At 41.3% G+C, this 12,366-nt stretch overlaps 1 protein-coding gene across 1 annotated transcript in view; it reads right to left on the reverse strand.

The window, feature by feature from the left end:
* The window catches only part of xkr7b (XK, Kell blood group complex subunit-related family, member 7b), a 62,520-nt gene that overhangs the window by 7,750 nt on the left and 42,404 nt on the right, over positions 1-12,366 (reverse strand). The window contains 1 exon segment of the mRNA XM_018682829.2: positions 2,751-2,950. Within this exon segment, the coding sequence (XP_018538345.1) occupies positions 2,751-2,950 (200 nt within the window).

Below are 12,366 nucleotides of genomic sequence, written 5' to 3' on the forward strand. Positions count from 1 at the left end.
AAGGATTTAAATCAAAGTGCATAACAATTCTGAACACTAATAGGAACTAAAAGTTGTGCAACTTAACCAGTCTCTCCGAAGTCCACAAGCAGCAGGAATCAGAAGCAATATCCACAGACTAACAAGCACTGAGTCTACCATCTGACTCTGGTACACGAACAAATCTGCCGAGCCCCAAAGCTCCCAGGCGGTCTCTTCGACATTCCTCGGCGTTCGTGCTGCAGCTGGGCATGTACGTAAGTAAGTATTGAGGGCAGTGAGTAGGTACAAGAGCTGGTATCAGCAGCAGAGTATGTAAGTTTGTACTGGTTCGTAGTACTGAACAGTAGCGAGCGTACACTGCTACAGAAAGCCCTGAGGGGAAAACATACACAGTCAGCCGCTACCTGCACTGCTTAAAGCTGAACTCCCTCCACAACTAAAGCAAGATTGAAACACAATTTAAGGATGTAATGCTTTCATTTCTATGGCAGACAGTTAGTGTGGGAACATATATGAGGTGAGCAGGAAGGAGAAGGTGAAAACTTTTGTCAGTGTTGGACTTAAAGGATATTCTGAACTGGGGCCTTATTTTCCCATGGGAGATACTAATGTAACACTGTCTCAGAGTGTTTGTTTGTGTAATTGTGTGGTACTTTGACTTATGTAAAAGACATGAATACATCTACCACTGAGAGTCACACAATAACATAAACAAACTAGCAGGTCGAGACAGCAGTAGACCTGCAGCTCCTGTTTTCTGCACAGTAAAATTAATGTTTTTGTCAGTGGAGTCTGGTAGTGATATAAAGAGATGTTTCTGGTTAAACAAAAGCATTGATAAAAAAGGTCTATCTCTGTAGGCATCCTATCCATTAATGTTATCAGACATTTCAGACAAAATCCTGTCAGTGACAAAAACAAACACTTTAGTGGATGTATTTTGTCGTAGACAAAAACAGCAGTTCTTTTTCAATACTTCACTGCTTCCAAAGATTTGTGCCTATCAATCATTTTACACCTAAAAACACAGGGGAATGAGACCAAGTAAGGGCCATTTCCTGGAAGCAGTACGTACTGATATGAACTCGCAAAAATGCCATCCTACACCATCCTAGCATTAAAGCTGATCACATTTTAGAGATGTAGCTCAACCCGATTTTAGTTCTGCTCCCTCTTATCCACTTTATCTTCTCTAACCACTGTGTTTCAAAGCTAACTTTTCTTGTTTTATTCCTGTTCATGTGGTCTGTTTACACCTCTGTCACTTTGATTTTTGCTCTGATGTTGTAAAGCACTTTGAAACTTTTATTTAGAGAGGTGCTCTATGAATAAAGTTTATTACAATTATTATAGCAGGGAGAGAAAACAATGCAGCATGTGCTTCATGCTAATTAATGCACTTGTACTGTAAAATTAAATTTGACTTCCATAAAGAGCATATGGACGGACAGCGGAGAAATAGATCCTGCTGCAGGAGAGGTTTCAGAATCTCTTTGCATATTTAATACGTCTGTTGATATAATTTTCCCCCTTTTATAAAAACTGTAACAATGGGAGTCTGACATGAATCTAAACTGACCACAGCCAATGATCCCAGTCAACAACCACCTGTGTTGACTGGACCCACCTGAGTTCCCACATCAAACTAATGTCACGGCAGATTTCCTGGACCCCAGCTTGAGAAAATAAACTGAAGCAGTTACATAAGAAATGAACCCAAAACAAAGGGGATTATGGACAGAAAGTGACAGATGCAGTTTGTTATGCTTGGAAAGCCCAGCAAATCCCAACATTTGGAGAAACTGGAACCAGCAAATGTTTGGGATTTGTACTTAACAGATGACTTGAATGATTAATTGGCAGCATTGATAAGATGATTCGTTTCACTGATTGGGTTTTTAAATAATCAATAAGCCTTGAGTAATTCAGGGTATATGGGAGAGTGTGCACAGTTAAAAACACGAAGACTTATTAACAGACTGTAGGTCCCCAAAAATAGACAGAAATGTGTGTGTGTGTGTGTGTGTGTGTGTGTGTGTGCACTCTGATACTTCTTCACTTCTGTTTGAGATTATGTTTGAGTGTGTGTTACATGTGTGTGTTTTAAAGTATTCAAATACACATCACTTTGTGTGTGAGCTTCTCTGTCGCTCGTGTGTGTGTGTGTGTGTATTTGTGGTAGGTTTCACCGACTGTGTAGTTTGTGCAATTTAAATGTGTGTCTGACACTTGACTTCTATGCTGCCAGGTCCATCTGAACACTGAGTGTGTGAACAGTGTGTGTGTGTGTGTGTGTGTGAACAGTGTGTGTATCTGAGCCTGAGAGAGTAATGTTTAACGAAGGGAGTGTGTATGTGTGTGTGTTCAGGGCAGATATCAGTAGAAGAGTCTATGCTTTATTCATGCACCTCTTACAAGAAGCAGATGGGCTTTTGATGAATAAAACAAAACATACTCTCACTTTCTCTCTCTCTCTCTCTCTCTGCAGAAGCCTCTATAACAATCTGAAATGACGACTGATAAAATCCAATAAAATAAAGTCCAGTCTCTGAAGAGATAACCAACAGTTTTCTTAAAGGATAACTCCAGTTTATCACACTGTGGGTCTTATTTTCAGCAGTAATAGTAACATCATACTCACAGTGACGTCAGTATTTAAAGGAAAAAAAGACAGATTTGAGGCACTTGTACTTTATTTGAGTAAATCCACTTTATATTTCTACTCTGCTGCAGCTTTGTTCCATGTGAGGAGGAGCAGCATCTCTCACCTTGCAGAGGGAGGACGGTGTTTCCGTGGATCATGATGCTCAGCTGGAGGACGAGCTGCGGTGCCGACTTAAGGAAGGCCTCCAGGAGACGGAGCATGGTGATGTCAGCGCTCTCAAACATCAGCCGCCAGTGGAAGTGGCGGCGGGGCCCGTTGCCGTGCCAACGGCTCTGGGCGCCCAGGTACAGGGCGTGGATATACCTGAGGGCCAGAGACAGAGAGACTGGTTTAGAACAGTGTCCTGTCCCTTTATTATCCCCACATCTCAGATTCTTTTAGAAGATTTCCTGAAAAAGCAGAATCCACACGCTGTTCTTTGCTCCTGCAATTTTTTTATTTTAGCATTTTCATCAGTCTGATCTTCAGGCACAAAAAGCATCACACAGACAAACATCACATGAAATATACATATCTCAAAATAATGGCAACATGCGACAGGTGACCGAACTGAAAAACATTTCCTGCCACCCCAGGAAACCGTACGTGTGTCTTCAGAAAACAAGATGACCATCAATCACAGGTGTAAACACCTTGAATGCAAATGAATATGACAAACATTAGGATAAGCAGACAGACAAAACTATACCCAAAACTGTGGAATTTGGTTGAATTGACCCTTTAAAAGAACTAAAAAGCAACTTTAAAGCAACTATTTTTATCTTAAAATAACAGCTTGACTTGTAATTCTTGCCCTGAACGCCTCTTGGGGATCATGAGAACGTATCGTTTTGTACGATGTTGACATATGGTTTTTACACCTTTCTCTCATTTTGCAGAAACGGCTCACAGACTCTTCCAGGATTAAGAACAGTATGCATACAGGTACTAATCATTTATTTAAAAGTATAACAGTATAACACCTGAGGAGGCTTTTGCTCACACCAAGGTGTTTGGGTATAATTAAGGCAGTGTGGGTGTATCAGTAAGGTTAAGAATGCTCAGTTTTATTTGTATATTTTAGAGCAGTGATCTTCATTTGAAAAAGCCAACAGGCGTATACACAAACAGACAAAGGGATACAACAGGATCAAAAACTAAATGACATCTTTCAAGAGAAAAAGTGAACCCTCACCATGATGTTCTCCTGGGAGAATAAAAAAACAGAGCGCTGTGTGTTTCTCCAGGGAAACATCTTTACCCTCACCTGTCACTGTTCAACTCTGATGTGCTTTTGTTTTGTTGTTTGTCTTGTGTCAGTGACAGTGTTGGTCCCAAGATTGCAGCGGGTCATCCGGCACACGGTGGAAAAGTAGCTCTATTTCTTCTTCTTTTTAAAATCTGAAGACAAATATTGATGTGAGGAGAGGAGGGGCAGGATTGTTCAAAGATCTGTGACACTTCTGTTTGTTGAAGATTTTATTTTCACCTGCTGGTGCAGCATGAGGTCTGTCAGAAAGTCAAGGTTTGACAGAAAAACAAGACGACTTTCTGGAAAAGCTGGTGTATATTATGACTTGAGAAACAGTGTTACAAAGCTGTAGTTGTTTCACACTGAGCACGAACGGCGTAAAGAGAAAATGAGCTGTATATTTAGAAATAAAGACCGTAACAAACTATCTTCTTGTATTATAAAAGTCACCATTAATTAATGATGACAAATGCTCAGAGCTAAATACAGCATCATGTACGTAGGTGAAAGAAAATCTCAGTTCTATTTATTTTTTCAGTTACATGACTGGTGTTGTTTAAGATGGAAGTATATCTGTTACCTTAGAGAAGTGGTTCCTAACCTGGGTGTTGGGACCTTATAAGGAGCTGCAAGATAAACCTGAGTGGTCAGTCAGCTTCATTAACTTCCTGTCACTTATTTAAATAAAGTTAAGTTTTTAGGATTTAATTATAGACAGACATGATGTGAACAAAGGGAGATTGTTGATTTTTTTCTTGTTGAATACTGGATATCTTCACCACCTCAGGACGGGTCAAAAGGGTTGGGAACCACTGCCTTCGATGCATGACTGAAAAACATGGCTGAATTTGGGTCTGGTGTGTGTATGCATGTATGGGAAGAAAGGCTGATGCATCATGGGAGAAGAAGATGGCAGACAGTAGTAGTAGTAGTAGAGGAGGACAGACGGGCTGTGGAGGAGAAATGAAGAGCGCTGGAGGAAAAGTGAGACGACACTCACTTCCTGCGCTTCTGCATCCCGAAGCAGATTTTAAATAGAGGGGTAAAAATAACCCAGCAGTGCATACATGCACGCACACACACACACATGCACACGCACACACGTCAGCATATATGACAATTTTCAAGCCTGCAAAATACAGACAAGCATGGATACACGTGTGTGCGTGGACGCACGAATGCAACAAACAGCATTCCTACACACACTTAAAACACACATAAGATTTATTACACACGCACACCCACACATACACATATCTATACCTACCCACACACACCGCACACACACACACACACACACACAGAGTGACAGACAGGCAGCAAGGCCAACGAGGCAGGCTGGAAATCTGTAGCTCTGCAAATAATTTGCTGGCCAAGCACCATCGGCACTCCTCCATTCAATCCCTATGCCTCTCTGTCTCTCTCACTCCATCTCCACCTCTATAACTCTCTATTAGCCTCCTTCTGTTTTCTGTCTTTCACTCTTATCTGTATTTAATTTCTTTGTCTATCTCCTTTTCATTTGTCTTGCCCCCTTCTGCTGTTTTTCTTTCTTATTTTAATCAGGCTCAGTGGGTTCGTGGTTCCTCTCCTTTGGACTGAAAAATCTCATTATAAACTATTGGAAGAATTGTGTTGAAATCTGCTGCACAAACACACACAGGTACCACTATTTTCATCTAGTGCAATCATCAGATCAAAACTTTAGTTTGTCCAATACTTTGGTTCATGACGAAATACACCTGCAAACATAAAGACATTACAAACATCTTCTTGTTTACTCTCATTGCCAGTTCTTTACCTCATCATCTCTTTTTTATATCTCTGAACGGTGCCCAGCTAACGTCTAGATCTTGATTTTACTTTTACATTCACTATTTATGTTTTCTCTTTCTACTTTCTGCCTCTCACTTTTCATCTTTCTTCACTTGTTCAGCATCTCTTTCATCCTCTACCTTAATTTCAGGGTTACCTCTTTTCTTTCTCACTCAACTTATCTTCATGTTTTCTTTCTCTTTCTCTTTTTCTGCCTCCTTTCCTTCACTTGCTGTCTCTCATTTTGTTTCTCTCTCAATCCAATTTCATGCAGCTATTGTCTTTCTCTCTCATTTCTCTCTTTCTCTCTCTGTCTGTCGCTCTCTCTCTCCATCCAATTTATTTTGTTCTTCCCTCAGGCGTTCTCTCAGCCTCTAGCTTCCAATCTATCAAATCTATATGAATCCTCTCCTCCTCCATTCTCCTCCTACCTCCATCACTCCTCTTTTCTCCTCCCCTGTATGCTTTATACACTTCTTTATCCTCCTCTCCTCTCCTCTCCACCAAAAACTCTACTATCTACAAGGCCACAGTTGGACCGCTGAGACCCTGAGCATTTGTGAAAAGAGGTTGAGCATGTGTGTGTGTGTGTGTAGAGTCTTAAAAAATTGCTGCCAAGTCTGATGGTGAACCAAGAATGAACCCGAGGAGAGAGACTCACACAAGGAGAAATTAAACTGTTACACACACTTCATTTAAATCTCTTTTAAATGAATATTACAGGTCAAGGGATGAAACACAGCGATCGGCAGCAAAAAACGAGACGGGGCAGAGATTTGTAATTTAACTGAAATCACCAGAAGTAGCAGCAACTCTTTTAGCATTTAGTCCATGAGAATGCTGTGAAAATTGTTGTGTTTATCATGTCCAAAATCGCAATGTGCAGTGTGTGCCTTTTTGGTGTTATTTTACTGTAATAAAGTAAAAGTCATGGAGGGGAGCGGGGGGGCAGACGACATAAAATTTATGTAAAACACACTGATTAATTCATGAATGGCTCCAGTAACAGTAATAGTGCAGAGTGTTCGCTGGGGTTTGACTGGTGGAGCTTATTGAATACAAAACTTTGAACTCAGTTCTACGAAGGACGGAAAAAAAAAGAGAAGAAAATTGGCTTGTTGAGGAGGTTTGAGGACTTCGCTAATAATGCAGGGGCTGGTTGGATTTGTCTTGAGATCAGACGATTGCAAATTCCTAAAAGTACTGGCAGCACTGGCGATACTGGCAGAAGAGAAGCTATTAGGGTAAAAAAATCACATAGCAGCAGTGGCTGTAGCAATAGCAGAAGTAATTGCAGTACTGGCAATAGAACAGACCGTCCTAATAAGAAAAACTTCAATCTAAGTCGCAGTGTTATACAGTATGATTATGGCAAAAAAAATCTTTAACAAATCTTAATCTTAAGCTATTTGTTTTGCTATTGCTACACAGCCAACGTTAGCATCAGCAGCTGTTTAACTGTCTGGATCAGCATCAAACTTCATTTCTTTACTCACCTGTCTCCAGTGGTGGAAAACAAGACCAGTGTTAACTTGCTTCTATTTCTATAACTTGTTTTCATCTACTGTAGTTAGCATGCTAATCAGCTAGCCCTGGTCTGGGCACTTTCTGATACCGACTCATTCTAGACCACCCTGCAGAATTAGCGCTGCTTAAATCGTTAGCTGATGAAACGATAGCTGAAGCTCTTGACTGCAAATGGCTGTTGCTAATGTTTGCTGTGTAGCAATAGCAAAGCTTACAAAGAGCTTCTCAGTTTGTCATGTTGTCTAGAATGATGGAAGTAATTTCTGATTTGAAGCCTTTTTCGTCAGGACAACATTGTTTTTCAGAGCATAAACACAAGAGCTAATGTTTGGTTAGGTTTAGGCACAACAACTTGGCTAGGTTTAAGGAAACATTATGGCTTGGATTAAAATTACAATTTTGCTATGGTTAAGGGACCTTTGCTGTCATGGTCAGAGGAAATAGAAATTGACTGTCGGTAAAAACTGGAAATGAACATCAGTCTCCTGTATTACAACCCCAACCTCTTCCTGTCGCTCTGCAGTAACGACACACTTTGCCCTCAATGAACAAGTCATAATTTGTGAGGATTTATTGAAATGACTGACATTGTTGCAATATTTCAGATTGTTGGTCTGTGAATGCCTCACTTTCCTTAGTTGTGGAGGTTTGTGGGTGTGTGTTCAAGAAAACGAGACACAAGAACCGTGCAGAAAGCCTTAGGGAAAAAGGCAACAGTTTGGCGAACACACTTTGCGACGCCTTTGGGATAAACTGGAACGCTGACTGCGAGCCAGCCCAACATCAGTGTGCTAGAACGTCTACTGCTCTTGTAGCTGAAAGGGAGCAAATCCCTGCAACCAGGTTCTAAAATCTGATGGAAAGTCTTCCCAAAATAGTGGAAGCAGATTAATGCCCATTGTTGTGGAATGAACTGTTAAACTATCACACAGGGCTGGAAAGTTCAAGTATCCTCTTTTTAAGCTATGTAGGGTCTAACCCTCTGTCTGAGGCTTTGACTTGAATGATGTCTTGTGAGCATTTCCATTTTTCTAATCATGATCATTATTACAACAACTATTGTCACTGCTAAGACATCAATTCACAGGCCACAAATTTCTCATCATTACGGCTCATTGACTTGAAATTGATCAGCAGACGCACATCCAGGTCGCAATGAGAGGCAATAAAGAAAGGTCAGGAAACAGATATTAGAGTCAGTTGTAATTAATGATTTGTTTACCTGAGGGAACAAATGGGACCAATAACAACTATGATGATGATAGAAGTGGACAGTTGGCACCAGGAAGCTGTTATCTTAAATCATTTTTCTAATGATTAATTTCATATCTATTGCTTATGAGACCAACGACGTCTCTATGTTTGTTTCTGATGTCATAACTCTACCTTTTAACCACAGTGACATCACAGGCCGTCAGCCCATTACCGTAAAGAGAGAAAGGAGAACACAGGAAGGAAAGAGAAACCGAGGGAGAGAAAGAAGGAGGGGAAACAAGTGTTTATTAATAACTCGTCCCTGCAGTTGATCAAAGGCTAAAACGGCGCTCTGACCCGCCCCCTCGTCAGTCTCCATGGCGATAAATTGATACTAGCACCAGGCTTTTAACGAGCCGCTGATCTGTTAGCTTGACACGCTCTCTCTCACACTCACACACACACACACACACAGCAAATTTCTATATATCCTGCAACTGTTTCAGCTGTGAACAGACAGGGTGGGGGGAGCTCTTTAACCTTCATCACTTGTCTGAAGAGACTCTCAACCTGCCCATTATCACGCCAGCAATCAGTGGCATTTATTGCCTCTCTATGTGTGTGTGTGTGTGTGTGTGTATTTGTGTGTACAATCCATGATCAAATGTCTCTTATGAAACACAAAGTGCTGGTTCTCTCGCCTGATTGGTCGGAGTCACAGCGGTTGGAAGCTGTTGTGCAATAGCTGGAGAAATACATGAATAAATGCTGCAGAGCTTTTGGCCACGTTCCAGGCCGACCGGAGGATGTGGCACTTTTCGTTTGACTTCCTTCCTTCAAAGTGTGACCTCAGAACCAGCCGCTCGCTCTGGGTTATATGATGCTGTGTTCAGGCTGCTGAGCTGAAGTTACAGTCAAGTTTTGTAACTGTTGAAAAGAAATTCTATTACATGCACACAGATTACGTCCTTTGGGCTACATCCTGTGATATGATGTGTGTTGAAAACCTGAACCATTCTGGCCAAAAACTCTTCTCTGAGCCTGGAGTCAGAATTGCCTCTTAATAAATTCCACCATAGCAAACCAGTAAAATGTAAGTCAGAGCTTTGATTGGTCCTGTGTCATAATTTACAGTCACACATTAAAGATTTTTAATGGCTAAAATCCTGTGGGCCGCTCACTGAGCTGGAAACACAGGGCTACTACTGGGTTGCTAATGTACTGCACTAGATAATTGCATGAATAAGAAGGTGTGCACATGTTCCTAATAAAGTTCCCAGTTAGCATCAGAGCCAATGATCTGCAGAGACGTGTGGATATTTCTGGTGTCAATTAACAGCAAAGTGGAACAAGAAAAACAGTTTATATTCACTCGGAGTTTCACTTTGTCTCTCGTGCACACAACACATCAAGTGCTGTAAGCATAACAACAACAGAATTTAACAAAGCAAAACAAATAAGGCAAATCTACAACGTCTTAATCAGTGGGACTGGGACGTGCCTGCAGCCTCGTACTTGGTGATTTATGGATGGTTTGTTTTTACCTACAAACTGTCACACAGTTAAGTGAATATTTAAAAATGCAGCGGTGATATGGAGCCACACAAGCATATGTTACTGTGCCAGCATCATGTCAGAGCACGAACAGTCCCACCCCTCTTGCCCCCAGCAGAGATGAAAAGCCCCCTGCAGTGGGTGGATGGAGGTTAGAACAGTCAGTCTCCTGCTAGTCTGTGAATAATGCAGCTGTCAAAAAGCTCAAAATTAAACACATTGAATACACACAGGACAGCCCTGGGCTCTGCTCTTCTCTCCAGTGTGCACACACACACACACACACACACACACACTGGCTAACATATATGTACACTGCGTACACACAAGCAAAAAACACACACTGCTCATATGCAAGTGGACACACACAGCCAACTGTAATCCCATGCAGACACATTTATACATGGAGGAAAATCAACAGTTTTGCACTTATAAACACACGCTTCTTATCAATAAACATATCTATGAAATCTGTTATACGTATATATGTACGTTCCTGTGTTCGGCTAATCATTACTGAAGCAGCAGCTCAAACTGTGATTTTGTCTGTGAATGTCCCGGTGTCAGACACTACAGGACACCTCCAGAGGTCCTGTGTCCACCTGGTTTTAATGTTGTGGCTGGAAAGTATAACTTATTAACTGAACACAAATAAAAAATAGCAGCTGTGATTCGATTGAAAGATATACCTTCATATTTTAATGAGGAACATAAACAGTAAAATATTATTAGAGGAGATCTTTAGTAAATTCAGTAACTAGCACGATGTCCATCAACTTGAGTATGTGAAGTGAGCAGAAAAGTACAACTTCTGAACAAACTGTTGAAACTTTCAGTAATATTAATAGATAAATGGAATAACAATGTCCAGTTATATATGTTTAATTGTGTTAAAAAGACTGATGGAGGATCGTCTTTGTAACATGACTGGTGGGGGTATTTGAGTTCGTCTCACAGGGCTGTGTGGGTACATCAGACAAAGGGTTGGGTTGGGAGAAAGTGGTGTAGACGTCCATGAATAACAATCACAGTTTTGCCTTTTATCTTTCTTTTCCCCACTTATTTTGCTCTTTCCCATCTACAGACTTCTTCACTCACAGCTGTTCACGTAGGTGGGATCTCTCTCTGTCTTTGAGCAGGTCAAACACTGGTGCTAATGTGGACCTATAGCGTTCACTGCACAAATGAATTCAACTCTTCACTGGCTGTGACAGGTCCTGTTGGGTCCTAGAAAAATTTCTACATAGATTTCAAGACCTGTGGACCCAGCTCCTGAGGTATTCTGGTTTTCCGGGGATTTATATCCACCCATACATCTGTATACTGAGTCTGTAGAGTGCAGTGAGGTTGAGCTACAAACAGTGAGTGAGTGTTTGTATGGAAGCCCACACAGAGCAGAAATAATGTCTCTCCTCTGTCTGTGTAGAGCTCAGCTGTCAACACCGACCTACTTAGACTGCCACACTGAGAAACCCAGCACAGAGAGAGGAGGATGTGAGATTATGGGAGAGTGTGAGGGGAGGAAAGAAAGAAAACGAGAAGAAAGAAGCAGAGAAGAAGATTCAGAGAGAAAGCAAAAAAAAGAGAAGAGAAGAAGAGCCAAGCTGGAAAGAAAAGGAGGAGGTAAAACGGGAGTAGAAGAGGGAGAAATATGTCATTCTGCATCTGTGTGAGATTGTGTGTGTATGATAGAATGAAAGAAAAAGAAAATGAGACGAGGGTTGAAAGACCGAAAATCCAAGAGGAGACAGAGGGAAACGTGAAAGAGTGATGGAGAGAAGAGAGGACATGATGTTTGTGTGTAATTGAATGCACATTCTCTCTCTCTCTGTGTGTGTGCGTGTGTGTGTGTGTGTGTATAACAGAGGTGAACGAGCATTGATCGCTGCTGCCAAAGCTGCCAAGCTCCTGATCAGATAAGATCACGCCGAGTGCTGAAGTGTTTAATTGGGAATTGTGTGTGTGTGTGTGTGTGTGTGTGTGTGTGTGTAGCGGGTGATGTTATCACTTAACTCAAGGGCTCAAGTTTGATCTTTTATCTCTCCGTTGCTCTCTCTCTCTCTTTCTCTCCATCACTCACCCATCCATCATTCAGGAGTTGCAAAATTCAGAGCCGTCTTTCTGCTGTGTAACGACTTCAAGGAGAAAACGAGGAGGAGGAGGAGGAGGAGGAGGAAACAGGAGCAGAGAGATATACAGGTTATGGGGAAAAGTAATCGTAAGAGGTTAATGAGGAGGAAAGAAAGAAGAGGGAGAAGGAGAAAGTGAAAAGGAGAGAAGAGGGGAGAGGAAGGGATATAAAAAAGAAGAGGAGGAAAAACAGAGAAAATGGACAAAAGGAGAGAGAAGAAAAGAAGAGAGGAAAAGAGTAAATATGGTGCTGAAATGGAAGAGGAAA

The sequence above is a fragment of the Lates calcarifer genome, linkage group LG6 (genome assembly GCF_001640805.2).
Source record: "Lates calcarifer isolate ASB-BC8 linkage group LG6, TLL_Latcal_v3, whole genome shotgun sequence".
In the NCBI taxonomy this organism is placed as follows: domain Eukaryota; kingdom Metazoa; phylum Chordata; class Actinopteri; family Centropomidae; genus Lates; species Lates calcarifer.